The sequence below is a fragment of the Hippichthys cyanospilos genome, chromosome 22, assembly GCF_059441005.1.
Source record: "Hippichthys cyanospilos isolate Australia breed blue-spotted pipefish chromosome 22, RoL_Hcya_1.0, whole genome shotgun sequence".
NCBI classification, from domain to species: domain Eukaryota; kingdom Metazoa; phylum Chordata; class Actinopteri; order Syngnathiformes; family Syngnathidae; genus Hippichthys; species Hippichthys cyanospilos.
In genome coordinates, this window is record NC_142390.1 from 1,196,429 (window position 1) to 1,218,951 (window position 22,523).

The window sequence follows — 22,523 nt, forward strand, 5'->3', positions numbered from 1 at the left end:
GCCCGCTTTTCATTATCGGGCCATAAATACAAACAGGCCGCATTAATTAAGCGTATCCAGCTAAACACTCGGCATTATCATAATTGTGCGGCTGATTGTCTATTTCAAGAACGACATGCGTTGCTCGCTTTACAAATCCCTATCACCAGAAGATGCCTTTGAGGCGTTCCCGTTTCAGTAGTAATACTGAGATGCTTTATTGAACCTCCTGTTGGTTGCACTATGCATATCAATGCATAGCAGTCAAGCTCTCACACTTCAAGAAATAACAGCAATGACGCCATGATTTCTGTGCGTCAAGATTAATCGAAACATGCTAACAGCGGAAAAAAATGCTAACATTAGCCGCCTAGCATCCATTTTCCATTTGTGGGCGGCGTGGCATATCTAAAGTCGCCATGCTTTGACAAGCTGATATTTTAGCCTCCTAGTGTTTTTGTATGCGTTTCCTTCGATATCACACATCAAAATAATATCAAAATACTCCAGTTAAAATTTCCCCCGGGTTAAAGAAATATTGACCCTTGAACCCTGGTGTGATTTTTTTTTTTTTTTGTCCAATCGTTTGATCTCTACATCAAAAGCATTTCACATCAATGGGAAAGCATGGAATGTAAGCTTTAGGCACCTGAAATTTCACCCAGATGGCACGACCGGGAGTGTGCCATTCCTTAGCTAAAACACTGAGAGTAAGATGGAATAATAATAACCAAAATGCAGATTTTGGTTCAATAAAGGTATACAGTATCACTGTCAATCCAAAGGTGATGTCCATCTTTGTGTATTTCAAGAAATAAAAATCCTGAATTTGTGTCACTTCGAAGGTTATCACTGGCAATCCAAACCTCTAGTCTAAGGGTGTCACGTGACTGGTTTTGTATCTGCCTATTTCCTTTGCATATGTGCATTTGCGCATGTGTGAGCCTTCTTTCATCTCTCGACTTCAGATGCTGCCGTCACCTTCTTCCATTATCTGGCAGAATGAAGTGTGACACACAAGGCAGATTGTGTTGAGAACAAAAGGACAAGGATCCCCCCCCCCCCCCCCCCCCCCCCCCCACACACACACACACACACACGCAGGGGCTGGGATGATGTGACAACAGTAAGCGATAAAGGAATCGCACTTGTTCCTTCACCGCTTCTGAAAATGAACAATTTGAGGACACAAAGGATGTTCTGTGATATAAATGTGTTTTTTTTTTTTTAAGGTGCAAGCACATCTGACGTGCTGCCTTGGAGGACTTCAAATGGGTCCAGCGGAGCTGCCTGCTGCTCGCTGGCCAACAGCAGCAGCAGCGGCGGCAGACTGTGGCTGAGCTCAGAGATGTCCGCAGCCTATAAAGAGATGCCAGGAAAACCCCTCTGAGTTTTCTTCCTTTTTTTTTTGGAAGAAATCTAAATCCAGTCTGTGTGCAGCGCAGGGACTTTCATTTGAGTGAAATCAAAGCTACAACCATTCCTTGGCAAAGTACAAGTGCTCGGGATAAAACTGCGGTTATCCCAGATCAGCTGTCGACAGTAGCCATCTTTCCAAATACAGTATAACAACATCCCCTGTTGTTTAAGCAGTGTGTACTGAAAAGCTTTCTCTATTATTGTTAAATTCGCTTTTAAAGGGGACGTAAACCGAAACGTCAACTTTTTGGAGCCAGTGTTGATTTCTCATCCTTTTTCCGACATTTCTAAGCATTCCTCGCTCATCATTTCAAATGATAAATGGAGGCCCGCGGGCTTAAACCAGGAGGGAGGCACAAATTAGCGAAACATAAAGCAGATTAATATCGTGGCCAAAGATGGATGACGAGAAATCACGAGAAATAGGCAGCATGTCTTACAAAGAGCGCTCCCGGTTTACCTTGAGCGCGAATGTGACAGCGGGCGTTCCGCCGTTCCTTTACGTCATCCCACCGGCGCAATTGAGATGCCCTCGAGGGGGGAAAAAAAAAGTGAGAAATGTAGGCGCGGCGCGCTCCAAATATGGACTGCATGGCTGTCACTCGCGGCCCGGCGGCCGAGGGGACGGCGAACAACAACACTGTAATAACGTTGACATTTAAAATAGGCTCGGGGTATCAGCTCCAATTTCTCCCCACGCACCCTTAATTCCCTTTTAATTGCTTTGCCGTGCCGGTCGCCCAATAAGGCTGTCTCTCTTCATTTATGAGAGTGAATGGAGCTTGTGGATGTGTGTTGGGCGCTGCCAAATTGCGGTGCCAATGCAAAGATAATTGGTAGCCCTTCCAAAGCAAATCAAACACTTTATAAAAGAGCTTTGATGAAACACTTTTGGAGGGGCAACTCCATTTGATGGCAGTAATTAAAGAATTAAAACACCGAGTGGGGCGAGATGCATCATTCACGTTTTCTAGACCGAGGGGAACAAAAATTGGTTACTTTATGGTCAAAAGAAAAATAAAAGATTATTCAAGCAAAGTGTTCCATCTCTGCACACCACAACCTTCACTCAAGCTTTTGAATTGAGAATCTGTTGATTGCGTTACCCGGATAAAGCAAAAAGTCGAGAATTATTGTTTCTTCTGCGTTTCAGTGCCGTCAATCGAACAGCCAATCGACACTGCATCACATGAAGACAAACTACCTTTTATCTGTGGCCAAAAAGCAAAGCGCAAAGAGTCTCTGTCGCGGCACAGTTCGAATGGACTTGCGCTTGAGTCTTGTGCAGGGGCTTGGCCAGCTCTTTCTCTCGCTCCCTCATCGAGACAAAGTTTTCAGCGTCAATCCTGCGTGCGGGTGAGTGACAGCACGCCCAACTTGGCAGCTCCCGACTTACTTTTATCCGGTGGGGGGGGTGGGGGAGTCTCTGGTTAATCAAAGCCCATCATTTCCATAATTCATGGATGCCCATCTGTTTTGCCACTTCCTCGCCTGCCCGGTGCGGAATAAACACATTCAGGAGAGGGGGCCAAGGGGCGATTTAACGACAGTGGCAGCCAGGCCACGCAGGCGCGCGCGCACGCGCACACGCACGGTAATGCAATTCATCCAATGAAGCAAGATTTGCCTCATAAGCCAGAAATGACATTCATTAGTATGTACCGGTCATTTATCATAAAAAAAAAAAAAAACATCAACGCTCACGTATGTCCGTCTTGCCGCATTGCTTGGACTGATATGGAAGAACTTGTTTTTGTCACAAACACCAAGTTTTCGGGGTGAAAAGGTCACAGATGCAATCTGAGGCCCTTTGACCCGCTCCATAAAAGAATGAAATCAAGTGACAATGGCTGGTGCCAAATTGCGCCCGCTTTTTTTTTTTGCCTTCTTGCACCTGCATTAACCCTTGCGGACACACTTTGCACACTATACACATAGCATTTTTTCCCGTATTTTGTGAATGCTTTTAAAGGCACAATAATACAAATTATTTACGATTTTTTTCCCTCCTATTACTCAAATTGTTCAGTGGCATCGGTTCTATCCATACATAGGTAGGTTCAATAAATTAATGACACAAGTCAATAAAGAATTTTTTGTGTGCCGCCATAGTTTGACCGCCGCTCAACGGAATGTGGCAAACATTGCAGAAAAATCAATGTCATAAATCCTATTAAAATACATCTCAAAAAATGGTTTTATATGGTCCAAAATATGGACAATGATTATTTATACCAATTGTTGCATTTTGAAATTTTACATGTTTTAATCATGTACATGAATTTCCATAATTTGTAACATAATGCCACAAGGGTTAAAAACGCAAATTTTTACCCTTTGTCCACTACCCCTCTAGTCTAGACACTTTGGAAAACTTTCCTGGTTATTCTAGACAACAATTCATGGAATATTTACACATTTTATTGAAAATCAACATTGATGGCACAACAGAAACATTTTCTCTGCAGCTTTTGTTTTTTTTTTTTGCATGACGGGGTTTTTTTTCAAAGCAGACTTTCAAAGTGACGTAGTTGACGTTAATTCTATTTCGCTCACAATAAGGCATGCCACAATTCTCCTAAGTTAAAAGTGTCCCAGTCAGTCACTACCATGACAACAATCCTCCTGAGACACAGCGTCTTGTGTCCACTCTTGTGTTTATATTGTCTCAGCAAGACAGAATGATTGGAAGGCCCGGATGTCCTCTACTCCGCAACATTAGGACGCAGTAGGGGTGCTACAAAGACGTCCACAACGGTGGACACAAACAAATAGACTGGCTCTTAGGACATACAATCCTGGATTTTACCTCAAGTGAATGCAAGGTCTATCAAAAATACATTCATCTACCATTTCATGTTTTGTCACACTCGCTTTGGTTCATTGTCAACATCTTTATGTTAGATAAAAATACGAGTCCCTGCTTGAGTCTTTTACAATAGAGACTCACTAAGATGCAATTTAATGCGCAAGTGAGCGTTCTCAACGAAGTCTGCATAATCGTGGCTTTGCTGCCACCCAGCGGCCAATCAGGGATTTTTAAACCTGCAGGCTAAAAATGCCTCAAGTCTTCCATAGCTTGTTTCTCAGCTCGAGGATGAATTGTGAAGACGGGAAAAAAGAAAACAAAAATAAAAAACACCAACCTTTGCAAAAAGCACATCTTTGATGCGCAACGGATGCCGACCCTTTATTTTTTTCATGAAGTCAAACGAAAATCAAAGCTCCCCTGAATTGGTGCGAAACCGTGCGGCTCTAGCTACCTTGAGTTCACTTGATGTGCGCTTTCCACACATCACGGTAAGGCAATCAAATACATGACTATGCTTGTGCATGCTCGTGCGTAGTTGACAACCTGATAAGATTCTTCGCTACTGATGGTTTGGAGCATTCCAACAGTAAAAAAAAAAAAAAAAAAAGCATTCCTATAGTCAACAAAAATACATCTGCTGGCCTTAATTTGTGTCTTTTTTATATGTACAATATATATATATATATATATATATATATATATATATATATATATATATATATATATATATATATATATATATATATACACACACACACAGTAGTGTGAAAAGTTCCAAATGACATCACTTGAAGTCGTACAGGTAGCCCGAAAAAGATGGAGCAGAGTCCCAGTGGAGTGACATCATCCTAACCTACCGTGTCACAACAGTGTCTCTGCGTTAGCGCTTTTCAAACGTAGATGCCTTCAGGGTTGGTTCTGGCGGCGGCGGGGCTCTGCAAGGAGGAGCGCAGCTCGTTGGGGAAGGCCCGTCTCAAAGAGCCGCGGTCCTCCCCTGCAAAAGCAGCAGCATACAACACATGGTTTTCAGCGTGGGCCTCATCGACTTTGCAAGAACAAGGTGACCCGCTTCAGTTAACATTCGATTCAAATGGACCTTGTGATACTGCCTCACGACCACAGGGGGGCACTGCGCCAAAACAAATGCCGCAATCTCCAGTTGAGCTTTACTGGCAATATGCTGCATGACAACCAGGTTTGAAGACATTTCTCCAATCGTTTGCATGTTTCATAACCTTTGAGCGGTTGCACCGGTGTCGGTCTTTAGTTGCGCGCATTCGGCTGTGGTTTGTCGCTAGCCTAAAAGTGTAATGGCGTCAGTTGTACTGTATGTTACGTGCCATTGACGCCGTCCTCTGCGGGTTGCTGAGCCGGCAGCACGGTCACCTTAGTGCCCGTTTGCTGGATGAACTGCTGCAGGTTGACCTGGCGGAGCTCTTTGGTCAGCTGCTCCAGTTCCTGCTCCTTCTCCTGGTAAACAAAAAAGAAAATCAACAAAGCCCAAGATGCCTTTTAGGGGAGTTGACGCAAGTTTATTTAGCGCAAACCTGGAGCCTCTTGGCCGACTGGCCCAGTGAGCGTTCCAAAGCCCGGCAGCTGCTCTCCAGGTGAGCTGTGCGCTGGCTCTGCGCGTCCAGCTCGCTTGTCACCTTCTCCAGTTGGGCCTCCACCTAAAGGCCCAAATAGAAAAACAACACAGCTAAGTTCATCCGCACAAATTTGCACATTTTGCCATTCACTTTCAGACATCGGTCACTGGGAAGAAGTCACACTTCCTCCCATTTCTCTCTCTGAAGTCATCATGACGACATTTCTAGCAGTCATGACCACCTGTCGTTGCGGAAACGGTTAATGCTTCCAGATCATTTTTTCATCGGATATAGAAAAAGGTGTGGTGAGAAAGTCAAGAAAAAATAGAAATAAAGGACAGAAGAAAAAGGACAGCATGGATGGATTCATGTCGGCATCTATCAGCATGATTCGCAACACCAAGTTGGGCTGGTAAAAAACAACAACAAAAAAAAGTTTTGTGTTTCTAGGTTTCAGTGAATGGGCATAATAGAAGCGATACTGTTGGTCACACATTATTTTCCCGCTTGCGTCGATGGGAAGAAGCATCTCTAAAAACGATTCCAATGCTAAATGAAGCCATGTTACCTCGTCCTCGTCGATCATGTGACCAAGATGTTCGTCCTGCACCGGACGCTCTTGTTCCAGGCCGCTCTCCATGCTCTAAAAAACACCCCCACACACAAACCGCATACGTTGCCGGTTGTTGTTTTTCCCGCCGCCAGTATTTGGCGCCGCAGGCGTTGGACAAAGCGACCTGAATGCGCTCCAGGTACTGGGAAAGCTGGGCCTCGCAGTCGCGCAGGCGGGCCCGCAGCTGGGCCAGCTGCTGGCGGAGTTGGCGTTCGCTCTCCTGCTCCGCGTGCAACTCCTTCTGCCAGAACTCCTCCTGGTCCATCTCGGCTTCGTTCTTCCTCAGCTGCTGCTCCAGGAGCAGCAGCTCCTCTTCCAGGCTTCCTTCCTGTCGGGTGCCATGCAAAATTCAATCCATTTAACCCCCACAAACAAAGAAAAAACCCTAATGGAGGCACGCCGCCTTTTGTCGGGCCGCCCTTACCTCGCCGGCCTCCTCCCACTCCTGCAGCTGGGCCTGGCAGGCCTGCAGGCGACTTTCCAGGACCCGCAGTTTGTCTTTCTGCAGGCGCACCAGTCGGCCCAGCTCCCGGCTAGGACTCGCTGGCGCCGGGGAACCCGCGTCGTCGTTGTCGTCGCTGACCCGCCTTAGGTTCAAATTCACACCGCGCTGCTGGGTGTGTTTGGCTGAGTGGCACAAGGGAGCGGGGTCAAATGTCGACAATGCAACTGGTCGATGAGCCACCTCACTAGCAACGAATATGACAAATACGACATCCGAAAATTCAACTTCACATCTTCACTTCTTTAGGTGTGCCATCTTGGCCATTACGTGCAGCCACGGGTAGTGGCACCGATGATGCGATGTTACAAACTAATGCAGGGCCGCAGTAGGGAGAAAAAAAATACGAGTAAGAAAATAGTCATTTCGTTCCCTAAATGTTGGCTGAATTGCCGCAGTTTGTTTTTGTACGCTAACTTTAGCTCAGGAGTAGGAGCCCCATGTGACAACAAGTATGCCACTCCCACTGGTGATTCACAAATGCTTTCGGATGTCACTCAACTGTCATATTTTGTTGTAGGAGACGGTGGAAAAACTGCAAGTGAAGTACTAGACTAGCACTAGTGGAAATTTACAATGTCAATAGCAGAGCTAGTGGCACCAAACAGTATGAGGTCATCGTCTTTGTGTTTTGCGGCGTGCTCACTACCTTGCGTGTCTCTGCTTTTTCCAAATATGTCGCGCAGGCCTCTGGTTCCCGCGCCGAAGGTCAAAGACTTGCGTTTGGGCTCCCTGCGCTTGAGCGAGCGATTAGCCGCCGCCGCCGCCGCCGGGTGCAGCTTGGCCATGGGGGGCAGGCTCTGGCGGTAGAAGGCGCGCTGGCACCCGCGGGCCGGTCCTTCCGAGGGCAGGCGCTCTCCGACAGACGGGCCGGTCCGCCGGAGGATGAGCTGCACGTCGCCGGCGTACTGACCCCACTTATTGAGAGACAGGACGGGATTCTCGTGGGGGGCCAGGTGGCGCTCCGTGTCTCTCCATTTCTCCATCAAAGTGTACCTGCCTGTGCGACCTGGGACATCAAGAGCAGCGAGTGTTAGTAGTGCTACCATCAGTTAGGGCCTGGCTAATCATTTCCATCCATCCATTTTCTAGAGCCGCTTATCCGACCACAGCTGGTTGCCAGCCAATTGCAGGGCGCACAGAGACAAATTCGCGCAACCAATCACACCTAAGGACAATTTAGCACGTCCAATACAGGCTGTAATAAGTGCACGGTTGAGAACTCTTCAACTCTGATGTTCCCACTACTTGAAGGTGCGTGGAAGAAGGTGGGCTGGATTTCAAAGCCATTCTTCTCGCCCTCCCCCACTGCCGGTGCGGCACAGAAACACACTTGTACAGTAAACACGAAAGAAAGGCTTTTATAGCGGGGAAATTCCACCTCAACAAAAGGCGGTTACTGGGAATGGCGCTCTGTGCGCAGAAGGAGCGTGGGTGCGGGCAAAAAGGGCACATTCATCAGCGCGGACGTGCCGTGGACAAAAAAGGCCCAGGCTGCACAAAAGGGTTGCGAGAGCCAGAACTCCAGCGCCACTGTCAGCGTTCGGGACAACCGGGAAAACACTATCTTGTGTGGGGGAAGCGCTCGAGGGACGTTGTATGACTTAGATGATGAAAATGTTTCCTAAAACTGTATTTTTAGGGGGGGGACGTCATTTGAGTGTAATTGTGCCTCGCCTAGCAAACGAGTGTGGCAACTTACCGATGGCTTGCGCCAGCGCGATGACCACTTCCTGGCATGTGGTGAACTCGGTCACGCCACACACAATGCGCTGCACGCCGTCCACCCACACTTTTAGCTCCATGGCCTTCATGCAGACGCCCTTATTCCGCCACACCACAAGGAGGTGCTAAAGGCTTACTGACCATCCTAAAACGAACACATAAAAAAGACGTTTTTGGCAACGGGTTCTCCTCCCACACATTTCGAACAAACGCAATTAGAGGCGTTACTATTAAAGGATTCATTGGCGAGCAAATTATCAAATGAATATGTGATAATTGGTGAATGGTTGTCCTCAGAAATTCAGCTTCCAATTTCAAGAATCTTTATAAGTTGAATCAAAACAAAACATATGATTTTACCCATGAGAAACAAGGCTAATTTCTACTAACCAAAGAAGTGAATGGATCATCGCCCATGACATTATGAAATCATGGCATGTTTTGGAATAATAGCAGCACGTTTTTGCAACATCCAATTCATGGACGTGACTAACTGATTTGCAAAACCCCCAACAGGATTTCAATGTAAAAGACCTCGCTCCCGTTTGCCTGCGGTGCGATTTCCATGCGGCAAAGCTGAGAGCGGCCGCACGCAGCCGGAAAGCCGTTTCAAAGTGCTGACGCCGGCACCTCGCCGGACTCATTATCTAGCTGGCAAAGGCTGCACGCAGCGGCGGCCCGGCCCGGCCCGGCCCGGCCCGCAGCGCTTAACGCTTGGGCGTGCAAAGCTCCCGGCGTGGCTCTCTCCATTGCGACGGCCCGCGCTCACGTTTGGCAGCTGGCTGGGAACAATTAGCGCTCAATGTCATCATGCGATGCGTTTGCTCTTTATTCGGCGGACAAAATAGATGGAGCATTTTTTTATCATTATAAAATATGCAGATACATGCCTACACTGTATTCTCTGTGACTTTGCATGGCGCATTAGCATCTTTGCTAATGGCGACAATTCTTTTTGTCCCGCCAGTTTTCGTAAGTTTGATTTCAACTCATTCACTGCTGTTACAGGTTGTAGACATTTACTGAGTTCAAGTCAAGGTCATTCGCACATTTTTGGTCTTCAGAAGCACACATGGAAATGGTGACCTTTAGCAATTATCGATCCCCCAAACAGCGGCTCTCACTTTCAAAAAGCAAAGCCTGAAAATCAAAAATCAAAAGTCTTTTGAATGGGATGATTGTTGTAGGGAGGTCAATGACATCTCAGCACCGCGTCGATGACTTAAGTAAACAAATGAGACAATTGTTATTTTTAAAGTAGACCGCGAAGGACTGTACAGCGGGAGCAATTTGATTCCTGTTGAGAAACAGCTGCTGATCTTTTTTTTCCCCTCTTTGTGATGAAAAGGCACTTTTCCAGCTACTAAATGGAAAAGACAGCACTAACTTAAGACTCCCTAATCACATTTGCTGCGCGACATCACGAGCACTCCAGCGTGCTCCCTTGCGGAAAGGACCTTCGATTTTCTCCACTCGTGAATAGCTACGCTCTCGCCCTGAAAGCCGCTTTGATGCCAGCCAATGGCAGGCCAAGGATAAATAAATCACACGAGAGGGACGCGCCAGTGAGTAAACAGCAGCGGCTTGCGAGTGCGTATGTTCCTATTTCGGCGCAAGTTGCTCGTCAGTCTGTGCGGCCGCAAGCCATACGTCTCGGGACCTCGGAAGCTTCCGCCGCTCCTCGAATAAAAAAGCCGATAGAAGGATTGGGAATGTGGATGTTGTGCGCAAACCGCAACTTTTAGGTGTGTCTGCAAAATAATACAATTCCCATTTGCAACCATCATGAAGAAAATGTGCGTAGACTTGCACTCTTGGCCTATTTTAAAGCAGTACAAATCAACTCCACACAGTGTCTACTTCATCAACTGACATTTCCACAGGCTTTTTTTCCCCCTTCTATAATAATGTCAGCCATACTAAAATGTGACATTTATGGCTGCCGGGTCAGCACGAGCAAGTCAGTGTTTGGACACAATAGAGCGAGCGCAAAGTGCAAGGTCGACAAAAAATACGCAAGCTAACAAATAGACACACAATGCACAACTTGGACACGTGTGCTGCCTGCGCGGCCGGCGGAGTTAAACTTAGCTGGAAATTCAGTCTCTTCCGGCGTCATTCTCGGGATGCCACAGGAAGGCGGAGCGAGGGAGCGAACGGTGTGGTCACACCGCAAAGGCTTACACAAGGGAGCAGGAAGAACTTTTAAATCATGGCTTTGAATATTTACCTGACATTGAAAATGGTGGCATTATACACGACCAAGCGAATATCAAATATGCAATTAGAATTGGACTTGAGGCTGAAAATTGCATGATGCAACTTACGACTGGATTGTGATTAGCTTGAACGGCTTAATGCTAACATACAAGGGGGATCACCATCCACGGGCTAATGAAAAGCACAAGGTTGACAAAAGTTTACTTTAAAGGCTGCTAGTTTTGTGCTAACATGAAACGGGAAGGACCAGAGACAAGCGAATGAAAAGCATAAAGTGGAGGCTAAGCAATGGCTACATGAACACAAACAGTGGCGCAGCACACATAGACAACAGCACAATATTCACAGGCATATGTTAGTTATCTTCTGACTAAAATAGACAATATTACAGTAGCTGAGACAAAATTTCTGCACATTGCTGTTTTTATGCTACCACCATTAGGCCTCGTAGACAGACGAACATGATTGTAGCAAAAAAAAAAAAAAAAAACGTAATCCCGCATCCCACTTTTTTTTTTAAGGACAGCTAGACTTGAAATAAACGGTGCCCTGACAAGAGACCACCGCAGTGCGTGTCCACATGGCTAACTAACGGCGTGACTGAATGCAAACAATCCGTCGCCTTGGTGACGCTACCCCCAACCTTTTGTTCGGAACCTCGCTCGCGCGGCACAGTTGACCGCATTGATTTGAGGGGGATTTGACCAAAAACAAAACAAGACGTAACTGGTGCTTTCATGTCACTTGCCTGCTCCTCGATGTGGACCGGCTCAAATCGTGGACAGTCCATTAAAATGGTTTTTAGTTATCTAGAACTCTCCTAAAGTTGGTTCAAAACATTCGCCTACCAAATGAATCTATCGTCATCAACAAAATCATACAGCATGAGGCAAGGTATCTCAAGTCAGACGTTTAGGGGCAACAAAATACACGTACCTGGATGGGTGAATTCTGTGGAGTGCCAGCCAAGTCTGTGGTCCAACTGCAAGCACTAGAAGCAAACTTGTACTTGGTGGAATTCTTTGTGCTCTTTCATGGCTATGATGTTACCAGGACACTGTGTCCCTCGCATGGGTCTTTGGACTGTTAGGCACATACAAAAAGGATCCAATCAGATTGCTCTGGTGTACTGTCACTTAAGTGAGATCACACAACACTGACAGAAAGCTCCTAGGGACAACAACAGCGGGAATGTCCATGTCAGCAGTTGCCTTCATATTAAAAAAAAAAAAAAAAAGTCAATTAAATTAGACTGACCTGCACCCCCCCGGACAAGATATCAATTAGTTTGATGGAGGCACTCAGGCCAGCAGTGAAGTAATACGCTTGTGACCTTGTCATTTGAAGTTGGCACACAAGCCGTCACAAGGACTAGAGTTTCAAGCTCATTTTAACAACATCCGATGAGGATTTTTACATTCATCTCATTTGACTAGCTCCATTAGCATGCACAGTCAGCGGAAACATCTTTGGGTCCATGTTGAGGGCTCCGACACTAAAAATAGCTCTTCAGGTGCACATCTGTGGTTAGCTTGTAGACAATTAACCAAAACAATAAATCGATATTCAGCCCCAGTAACATTTATATCAATGAAAACTTAGTATTACTGTCTTTGTATCAGTCCGCATATTCGTGCAGTAAAAAGTGCCCCGATACTATGAGACTGATACTACTTTGCCAGCCTGAAAACTACACTGGCAAATGTGTGGAGCTCATTTAAGGTAAAAAAAAAACAGATGACAGCACTTTGTTACCCGACTGCACTGATGGTGTGATATAAGATCACTTTGTGACACACTTCTAGTTTTAGAACTGGTGAGATTTTCAAGATTCAGCACTTCATTTTGCTAATTGTGACACGGTGCCCCTATTGGTCAAAGTCTTGCATTACAGTCTACACAGTGAAAGGTAAAACTTGGCCAACTTTACAAAGTTTAATTTTTGAATGAATTTTGTTTTTAAACAGCATTGGATTAAAACAGAGCGAATGACATTAAGTATCGGTACTCTTTATGGGCCAGTAGTCAAATTGTGGTACTTGTAAAGGTTCTCAAATGTTGAAGACTGTATTTTGACGGCGCTGACAATCAACGACAGCACGTGGCCTTATGAGTTCAAAGTAATCAGCTTGGTGGAGACAATAAGCCTGTAAGATTTGCAGCTTAACTCAGTGGGGATGTGTGGGGGTACGCAAAAAGACACACTCCAACGAGATTAGTTAGTCAACCGCACTACAATTATATATATATATATATATATATATATATATATATATATATACCTGTAAGAATGTAACATAAATTTACAGGCAGAGACCTGATTGACTAAGCATTCTTCCCCAGATTTGCTCCTGCTATCTGATAAAAACTGATAAAAATTTAAACTAAGTGTTTGGATACACGTCCTCAACCAAGGACAGATGACATTTGATTTTAAAAGAGAAAAAAAACAAACGCACGAATTGGACTTGTGGAGTCTATGGAGCTGCACAAGCCATAGCCTATGTGTCATGCAAAGTGAAAAGTATTCATAGGAATACCATGAGCATGGAAGGCGTAATAAAAGCAAGTATTATTAGCTAAACAGTCACCATGGGTTAGCTTGGGCCCACCAAAACAAAACATACAGTACCTTCTCACAATGTCCCGTTATGCTCACGCGTGTCCCCCCTCCATGCAGTTGAGTCTCCTATGGATTGGAGGAAAAAAAAATTAAAACGTGCACTGCTCAGGAAAGGCGGCAGGCTACTTTGCGGGATAGCAGGATAAAGGAGGAGGGGGGGGGGGGGGGGGGGTGTCTGCTGCAGACCGATGCGTGTCACGCCGCCGCCGCCGCATGTGCATGTAAACACGGCTTGCTCGCTCCACTCACCGGACATCCGACACAGAGCGTTCGGCAGCCGCAGCTCTCTCGCTCTCTCGCTCTGCTCGCTCTGCTGGTGTGCGCAGGTCGGGGCGGGGAGTGGCGAGGGGGGCTTTTAAATTACGTGGGAACAGAACTGGGGCACCGCAAGGCACGATGAAGCCATTAAAGCTACAGCGACCGTCGCACTAGCCGGGACCTTTCCAACCGAATGCAGCGTAGCTTTCCGTTTTGATTGCATGCAGAGCAGTCCAGGGTGAAAATCTAATTTTGCTCATTGGAAGTGGCAAATGACCATACATGGTCATTTTCTCCTTTTCACAAGTCCACACTATTCGTCTGGTCGCTGCGCAGTGTGCGATTGTGATGCATTACAAAGCAATTTCAAAGTATTGAAAATAGCTGCTATGTAGCTTAACTAATAATTCTCTAGTTAGGTTCAACACAATTCAACACATTTGTTTGGTTCAAAATGGATAGCTCAGGACTTGAAAACCTTTGAAAAATAGCTTGAGAAAACGATGAAGCCGACAGCAGCCCATTTTCCTGGTAAATTAATCATATTTCGAAGATGTTAGTGTGCTGCAGTGTATTCCAAGCGGTATTTACGTTTTGTTTTTAATCTTTAATAAATGTTTCATACTACAATTTTTTTGTAAACTTGAACGCACAACGTTTGACGTGACCATTTGAAGTTAGATTTTTTTTCCCCACCATTTCAGTGCAGATGTTAATGTTCAAAGTGTACAGTAGCTTATAACACATATTTTGGGAACAAAACAGCTCTATTGTTTATCATGTTGGCTTACAACTCTACCGTTTTAAATATTGGTCATGATGGTGACATTTAGAAGTTTTGCCTCTTCTCTCAGGGATCCCATCAGAACTATGCAAAACTTGCTCAACTTTTATTATGCGGCATAAAAAAAAAGACAACTCCCCTCACAGAGAAAAAAATTCTGCCTTGCATTGCAGCTTTAAGTCACACTTCCATCGCCGCAGCGCTGCATGAATATTGAAGACTTAACAGTCTTATCGTCTCCAAAATAACTTGCCTCTGCGCCTGTAATTGATGGCTCAGGGATCACTCTCATTTGAAAACTTTCCACGGACGTGAAAGATTTGTTAATAAGGACGACAAGCCGAAAACAACATACGTTCGTTTCAACGATGTACAGACGACTAGAAAGAAAAACGTTTCTCATTTTCAAGACAAGAATTTTCATGACATGTTGTCCCCTCAAGGATTAGCAAATGAAACTCCCTTGAAGCCAATCTAGTCACGAGCCCCTTAAGAGCTCTCAGACCAAAGCGTTATAAAAGTGAAAAAGCCCTCACTCTGTTGTCTTGGACCAGTTGACCTCACCAAACTGACAAGCGCGTGACCCGAGAAGCCCTCGCTCCTGCGTCGCCGCCCGTTATGCGTTTGGGCCAAGTTGCGAGAAGGGCGCCGGATCCAATAGATGATGCTGTGCTGGAAAGAAATACTTGTTAGTTTGAATAAAAACACAGATAACGGAACGTTGACAAACACTTACCTTTTTGAGAACTACATCGCATCGCCGTTGTTTCCACGTGGTGTAGAAAGGTAGACAGACGGTAACAAACAAACAGTGATGCGCGATTATGGCCAGTATAATAATCACCATTATTTTGGTCAATATTGAAATCACCATTATTCATCATCTTTTGTCTAACATAGTGTTTGATTTGAAAGTTAATATCGTGGAGGATCATCTTCATTATTCCTGGCAGCCAATATCATGGTTGAAAATCGAAGACGGAGCGCGGTCTCTTTTATTTTTCATACTTCTATTTTTCACAAAGTCCGTCTAAATTCAACATCTGTCGGAGCCGGCCTTGCATAGTCCGCTTAGCTAAGTAGAAGGTTGGCCCCCAAAGTGGCCTCTGTCAGGGTCGGTTTCGGCACGAGCGGGGTGGTTCTTCATTCCCGAAATTCTTGAGGGATCGAGAGGGTTCAAAAGACACCATTCCCTGGGAAATTCTAATTCCTTCGCCAATTTTCCTCACGCTTCTGTTTTTCTCCCCAGCGTCTAGACTCCATTAGCAGAGGATGAGCCTCTCTCTCGCAGCAGCCGTGCGAGCCCAACCAAAGACAAAGAGGGCTATTGTTGGTTCAAAAGGATTTTGGACCATGCACAGATTTTCCATCGCCTCGCAATGGAAATCGCACGCACTGCACGGAAACAACTCTGAAGCGCACACACAAAAAGCGAATTAAGAGATGATTAAAAGTTGACTGGAGCCAGTTCCGCAAATAGAAAGGCTGAAAGTTTAATCAGGGTGCTACAGCACTTCAAGCATATGAGAATTTATGTATTACCAGTTTAAGGATGCTTGGGGACGAATTAAAGGACGCACATTTTTAACTTCATTAAAAACGGTGCAGTACTGCTCTCTAGAGGTTTCATAACTAATAGCATGGCCTTGAATTGGGGAAGAAAGATTGTATACATCTTTAAAAGGTGAAAAATACAAATGAATTTTATGTAAATATGGATGACATAACGAGAATGTTTTGATGCAATTGTAAAAAAAGCACAAAAGAGACGAGCTTTTGTTTAGCTGCAAGATCAACTGTCTGTGACACTTTGAATGCGGTTACTTTTTGGTGTTGTGTAATTTAAAAAAAAGTGCTAGTCATATTTGATATAGTCTGACGACATAAGGAAGGGTAGAAAAACTATAAAAACGACTAAAAAGTGAAAAACTTAACGTAAAAATGTTAAAAATGACATAAAAATGTCCAAGTCAACTACTGGAAAAAATGTGAAAAAAACGTCGCTGAAGGTGGGATGACAACGAGGTTTACAAAAATGCGGTTGTGTTCTTGGCTTTAAATTCTAAATGGAGTTTACAGCCTTAGTGGTCCTCGCATTGATAAAATCACATTTCTTGAAGCCGCACTGTTGAGCACAAAGAGATCCATTGTAAGCAATTGTAGTTTTGCAAAACCAGAAGGAGAAGGCCTCCGCCACCGCTTACCTTCTTGTAGGTCCCATGGAGCTCACTGTGCTTCCACAAGGAGTGGAGTAGGATACACGCTGTTACCCCCGCCCTACTTGGGCCATAGCTTTAAAAAATAAATGCATAAATAAGCAATTTTCCCATGCATACATTGATCAAAATAAAAGGTGCAGCACACCAAAACATCGCAGTGAACTACTTGTTTCAATTCCCTAAGGCAGCGCTTTTTAAATAGTGTGTGTGTGTGTGTGTAGTTTGCTTGTAATGCAAATTGGCAGATTAAAAACAAAGAAATGTCAAAGGCTATACTAAAAAAATAATAATACATGATCTGTGACTAACCCATTGTCTTTCTTGCTGATATTGCAGATCTTGGGGAGGGCGCCCTGGCTCAACATGTCTCGAACGTTGTGCACACCGCTCTGGCTCAGATTGATGAGGATGTGACATAGAGATGCCGTCACATCCGAAGGCAGGTCAATCCCGGTGTCGTTATTGGGTAAGAGCTCCACCACCTCTGGCAACACCTGCTTAACTGCAGATTGATCTTTAGACCGCAAAATAAAAACAAAAACCAACCTGTGACTGGTGTGATGACGAGAGCGACAACTAACCGATATCGGGGTGGAGCTCGGAGAAGCGAGACAGGTTTTTGATGAGCGACACGGCCGTCCTTTTCACATCGCGCTCTCCTTCCTGCAACGTTTTCCTCACGTGCTGGAGGCCGTTCTCCCGGTGCACGACGGTGTAGGCAATAGATTCAGTCATCTGGAAGAAAACACACAAGGTTCGGTGCTGTCAAGAGACTTGCTAAAGCACAGTACTTTGGATTGATGTACTAGGCTAAACTTGAGCTACTCCAGTGCAAAGTAAACTCCTTAAAGGGACAATGTGTAAGAGTTAGACCGTTATTCATTACGGGTTTAAAATCAGATTCTGTGAATTAAAAATTAAAAAAAAAAAAAAAACACTTAAAGAAGACTGTAATAAACTGATGACAGTTAATCTGCTAATCATATATAATACATATATAATAGTGAAAACTTTGGGTTGGACTTTTTTTTATCTCTCTCTCTCACGAATACGTAAATGAAAAGTACTTTTCAACGGCAGTCACAAGTGCTGGAAGTGGTGTCGCATCTCCACAAGAGGGAGCCAACACTTTGACTTTTCAATTTGCAGCAGGATGACTACCGGTACTTAAGCTCTCACCGCTCCGTTCCCAGCTGTGATGTTCTGCAGCGCTCCGACAGCCGCCTCCTGCGTGAGGTGGCGAACGCTGCGAGCGATGAGCGACAGGTACATTCGGATGGTGATGGAGCTCCACAGCCACTCCATGCCGCGGGGGTTGGCTTTCTCCTCCAGCAGCATGCGATGATGCTGCTCTTGCTGGGCATACAAGACGGGGGATTTTCCAGATCCGGTTCTTTCTTTATTTCTTTTAAACCTGTACTCGGGCACGAGTGTGAGGACTTTCACAAGCTTTGACGGCGTTCCTGTAGCACCCGAGACGTTTACCTCTTTGGTGTCGGCGCTACGCTGAGCGAAACATCCGACCGCTTTGGGCTTGGGCGCCACGTGTTCTTGCGATTGAAGGAGATTGACGGCATACTTGTCAGGCAGCTCAGACTCCATCTGATAGGACAGGTTGTGCAGGATGCACACGCAGTTTTCTGTGGACTTTGGGGGATGATGATAGTTTAAGATGAGAGGTGAGAGTCAGGAGAAGGAGGAGGATTTTGACACAACCTTGTCGTCAGCCTTGTAGTCCGACACGGTCCGTCGGATGTAGTAGACCAGAGAGTCTACGAGGTTCTCACACTCCCTCATGGCTTTTCTGCCATCTGGACCAGAAGAGCTCAGATTTCTACGCAGAGTCGTGGTTATTTATTTTTTAAGGGAAAACAGCAGATGGCGTTCTCACGCGCGATATGAGACACCTGCAGTTACCTGAGACAGCCGGTGGCGTTGTGGAAAACCTCGTCGTCGGCGAGCAGCTCGTCTTTGGGGTTCTCCCCTTCAGAAAGGCCCGAACTCGGAACCAGGACCGACTGCGTGAGAACCGACAAGGCTTCTCTGGAGAGGTTTTCCTTCAAGAGGTCGTGAGAGGACAGATTCCACAGGAGCCCTGAGAGGTTAAATGACGTCAAACGAGGAACTCTGACAACAATGGCGCAATTGAAGACGCAAACGGACCAGCGAGCTGTCTTCTGGTCTCCGTGTCGCGGCTGTTCTTCAGGGTGCTCAAAATGGTGGGCAGGCCGGCGTGGTCCTTCACCTCCATCTTATTGTCGCTGCTCTGGTACACCACGTTGCGTAAGGCGCCGGCAGCGGCTCGCTGCACCTCCTCGTCCTCATTTTGGAGCAGCTGCAGCAGTTTTTTGATACCGCGCATGAAATAAACCTGGAAAAAAAAATCATCTATTTGAAACAGTTTTGTTCAAAGCAATCCGTTTTTGTCCAGAATGACCAAATGGTTTGTGAGTTCTTTTAGTGCAAAACAACCCAGAAACCTGGGACAAACTGACTCATTTTGAGGAGTGGCCCATTTTTGACCAAAATTGAATCTTTTTTTTTTTTTTTTTACCCAACTATGTTTAGATTTAATTGACCCAAGTAGGGGTTCTGTACCTTTTGGACTCTATTTTTTTTTTCATCTCAACTGCATGGCATTTGAGATGTCACCAATGCGGCCACTTTATATATCGGGGTACCCGTAGCAGAGGATTACTGTATTGGAACGCAAGGGGCCCAAACCATCTTCCTGGCATCTGCGCTTTTGAAGCACTGCGATTGGATGTGTGCGGCGGCACTGATCAGTGTGTCCTCGTCCCGCCGAGTCAGCAGATTTACGGCCCTCTCCAGCGTCATCTCTGGGCTCTTTTCGGACCTTCTGGCCAAGACACGAAATCAGATTCTCCATCTATGCGTCGATGTACATCAAAATAATAGTACTTACAGAGTTGAGACATTGTTGGCTTGCATTTGCTGAAGCTCCGCCCCCGCTCGTCCCCCCACATCGTTCTCCATGCTGTTGCCCGAGGGAGGGTACGTGTTCAGTCTGAGAAGCTTTTGACCAGCCTTGACCATCCCCTCGTTCTGCTGGAAAGCCGTCCGGTTCCGGCCGGACGACGCGGCCGACCAAAAGCGGAAGCTTCCGTCCGCGGGCGTGGAAGCGTGGGTGGACACCCAGCGCGGTGCCTCGGAGAGGGCATAGCGCCGATGCCAGCTCGGGGAGCGGCCGAGCAGGAAGCAGTTCCTGTGGGACGGACTGCGGACGGGCAGGGTGGATGTGCTGAAATGGCGGCTGGAGAAATTAAAGTGGGACTGGATCTTTTCAGGTGTCGCCGGGGGGGAAACTTCCACTCGTTTAGATGGCCTCCGCACATGCTCTGTACTTGACAGAACGCAACCAAGGCCATTTACCTGTCGAATAAAGTATATCTATGTCATTTTTTCTTAAAGTTAATACTCACCCTTTTTTTTTAAACATAGGTAATGTGAACCTCTGAAAATTTCAACCAGCAAAAATTTGCAAATAATTGACGCAAATTAAAATGGTAAAAGTGTTGGAAAAAAATCCACCAATACGTGAATTCACATGTGGCAAAGCCTACTAATACAAAACTTGAATAAATAAAAATCCAAAAAATAAAAATATACACATTTTAATATGACATTGAAGTATAAAATATGTTTTTTAAACTAATACATCAATCTAAGTGTTGATAATTAGAAAACAAATATTATTCCGAGTACAGACAATTCATTTTTGCTTTTGAGCAAATAAATCTTAAATTACCAGCATTTCCTCATTTATTAGTCACGCTTGACTAAACTGTTAAAAGCACAAACATACCATGACGTGAGGCCTCAGTCCGTCAGCGGCATCAAAACTTTTGGCGCCGCTTCTCTGTAAGTGGACACCTCCTGAAACAAGTCGAGGAAGTTCAACAGAGAGGGTTTAGTTTCACACTACCGTAATCACGTTTAAGCATCGAAATTTCCCAGGTACTGTAGCTGTGCCTACAAGTAAATAAACCCTCATTTGCATGCCAGGGTTAGGGTTAGACGCAATAAGTCCACCAGTCCAAAGTCTCCTATTGCAATCAATGAAAGTTAAACATTTGGTGGCTGGGAAGACAATGAGAGGTCTCCATGTCGCTTTTGGGAAGACGGACGAGCCTGCAGGAACCTGTTGGACCAGCAAAATACTATGTGGCGTGCATTCCGCTTCCAAATCAGCCTTGCATTTGAAGTCAATGAAAAACCCACGATGGAAAGTACAGCTCGCCTCTCCGAAGCGCATCCCTCTTTAAAATGAAATGTTTACTTTGATCAGAAAGGCGTACTACCCAGAGGGCGTGGCTCTTGAAAGTAAATCTGTGCACAGCGTCCTGTGATGTTTGCAATGCGTTTCTGGTTCCTTTTAATAATCTAACCCTTATTTGGGATAAGTGGAGGTGGCGTTCAACTGAAAGTAAAAGTAGTCTGTCTTATCTAACATCATATGATGCTAAATGATCATAGGAAGTGGGAGATTACCGTTGGACACGCTGCTCCTGGACTTCCGCGCAAGGGTGAGACGAACCTGCTGCTGGACCCGCAGGCTGCGGTCGCCGGACGGAAGCCGAGCCGAGGACCGAGCGCTTGGCTCGGCTGGCAAGGCCAAGGTGGTGTCGGTGTCCAGCCGGCGGTGGGCGAGCGTCGGTAGGGCCGACTTGAAGAACAACTCGTCCATTGTTTTCACCTTTTCGCTGCCTTGTTTACATTATTTACACGTCCGTTCTCGGAGGACACTTTTTGTCCGCTTGAAAATCCATCCGGTAAATTCTGACGTCACGCCGGGCGGAGTTACATTTACCTGTGGTGTCAAGTGACGCCTTCGTGGTTTACCTTGAGATTTTACCAAAACGCCCCCAGTCCCAACAGGAAACTAGTAGACTCCTCCTATTCCCACATTTTTTTCATTAGTTTGTTTTAGAAAGCATTCTATATTGAACAATGGCGGAAATGGCAAAATTGGGGCAGATTGCATGGATCTATTTTTTGTCTCCGCCAGATTTACTTTGCAGAGGTTACTGTGGTATCGCGAGATGTTGGTCGCAGGTACTGTATGTAATATTTGTATCCATAGGTTTTTTAAAATGTCAAATAATAGTGAAAACTTACGGAAGACTTTGCTGTTACATATATTTGTTGACCCTCTCATGCAACTAAATAAACAAATCAGCTGTTATACAGTATTTCAACAAATATTTAAACAAGAGTTACAAGTTTCGGTATGGCTACAAATAAAATATGACTTTACAAAGCTATTTTGGATTGCATACACAAAACTGAGATCCAGTGGTGGTTGCTGGCATGTGCAGAACGTGAGGCCACATAGGACGGTGTTGCTGGGGGCCCTGGAAGTACCCTTAACATTTCAGTGTTTATTTACTTCATTCTAAATGAATTTCTTCATTTTTGACCCAACCGTTGTATTGCATCTGATGTCTGATTGGATACGGGGTGGCCTTCGCCTTTTGTAAGGCTCTCGTGTACGTTGCCTGGATACAACCTTTTTTTTTTTTTTTTTATTACAGGCTCCATTACTTGTTAAGGGCCCTTGAATGTTGCCCCTTCAGTGTCATTGCCTTTTTACACATAGACTAAGTGTCACATTTATCTGCCAGTAAAAGGCACATAAGAGGCGCCAGGGTGTAGAAATTGTTCGAAATATAAACCCCATGGCAGTATGACAGCTCAACCTTCGATGATAAAGAAACAGGACAAACACCACAAGCAGTTACAAAAAGAGTTTACCCCCA

At 45.4% G+C, this 22,523-nt stretch overlaps 2 protein-coding genes across 3 annotated transcripts; both read right to left on the reverse strand.

The window, feature by feature from the left end:
- Positions 1–3,797: 3,797 nt before the first annotated feature.
- rassf8b (Ras association domain family member 8b) lies at positions 3,798–14,015 on the reverse strand. Its single transcript, XM_088406483.1, has 11 exons — positions 13,732–14,015; positions 13,492–13,548; positions 11,796–11,942; positions 8,617–8,784; positions 7,564–7,923; positions 6,837–7,039; positions 6,537–6,740; positions 6,368–6,442; positions 5,758–5,880; positions 5,551–5,680; positions 3,798–5,204 (listed from the first exon to the last, which is right to left on the reverse strand). Exons 4-11 carry the CDS (start codon positions 8,726–8,728, stop codon positions 5,101–5,103), a joined length of 1,311 nt encoding a protein of 436 aa, XP_088262609.1. The 5' UTR covers positions 8,729–8,784; positions 11,796–11,942; positions 13,492–13,548; positions 13,732–14,015; the 3' UTR covers positions 3,798–5,100.
- Positions 14,016–15,992: 1,977 nt separating this feature from the next.
- Positions 15,993–21,589, reverse strand: pkp2 (plakophilin 2). Of its 2 annotated transcripts, none has more exons than XM_088406481.1 (13): positions 21,256–21,589; positions 20,570–20,640; positions 19,670–20,136; positions 19,468–19,603; positions 18,907–19,114; positions 18,661–18,838; positions 18,460–18,577; positions 18,229–18,390; positions 17,923–18,099; positions 17,325–17,478; positions 17,053–17,245; positions 16,729–16,816; positions 15,993–16,649 (listed from the first exon to the last, which is right to left on the reverse strand). In XM_088406481.1, the coding sequence occupies exons 1-13, from the start codon at positions 21,449–21,451 to the stop codon at positions 16,587–16,589; spliced, it is 2,211 nt and encodes a 736-aa protein (XP_088262607.1). In that variant the 5' UTR covers positions 21,452–21,589; the 3' UTR covers positions 15,993–16,586. The 2 variants fall into 2 exon arrangements, with proteins under 2 accessions (XP_088262607.1, XP_088262608.1); XM_088406482.1 differs by having other exon boundaries at positions 19,468–19,600; positions 21,256–21,588.
- Positions 21,590–22,523: the final 934 nt, after the last annotated feature.

Excerpts from the sequence above, each read along its gene's own strand:
- rassf8b (XM_088406483.1), bottom strand. The coding sequence starts at position 8,728 with ATGAAGGCCATGGAGCTAAAAGTGTGGGTGGACGGCGTGCAGCGCATT. Across the intron at positions 6,741-6,836 it reads AGTGGGAGGAGGCCGGCGAG|GAAGGAAGCCTGGAAGAGGA; the intron begins GTAAGGGCGGCC and ends GGCACCCGACAG. Across the intron at positions 5,881-6,367 it reads ACATGATCGACGAGGACGAG|GTGGAGGCCCAACTGGAGAA; the intron begins GTAACATGGCTT and ends TTGGGCCTTTAG.
- pkp2 (XM_088406481.1), bottom strand. The coding sequence starts at position 21,451 with ATGGACGAGTTGTTCTTCAAGTCGGCCCTACCGACGCTCGCCCACCGC. Across the intron at positions 18,839-18,906 it reads GACCAGAAGACAGCTCGCTG|GGCTCCTGTGGAATCTGTCC; the intron begins GTCCGTTTGCGT and ends TTAACCTCTCAG. Across the intron at positions 16,817-17,052 it reads ATCAGCAAGAAAGACAATGG|CTATGGCCCAAGTAGGGCGG; the intron begins GTTAGTCACAGA and ends TATTTTTTAAAG.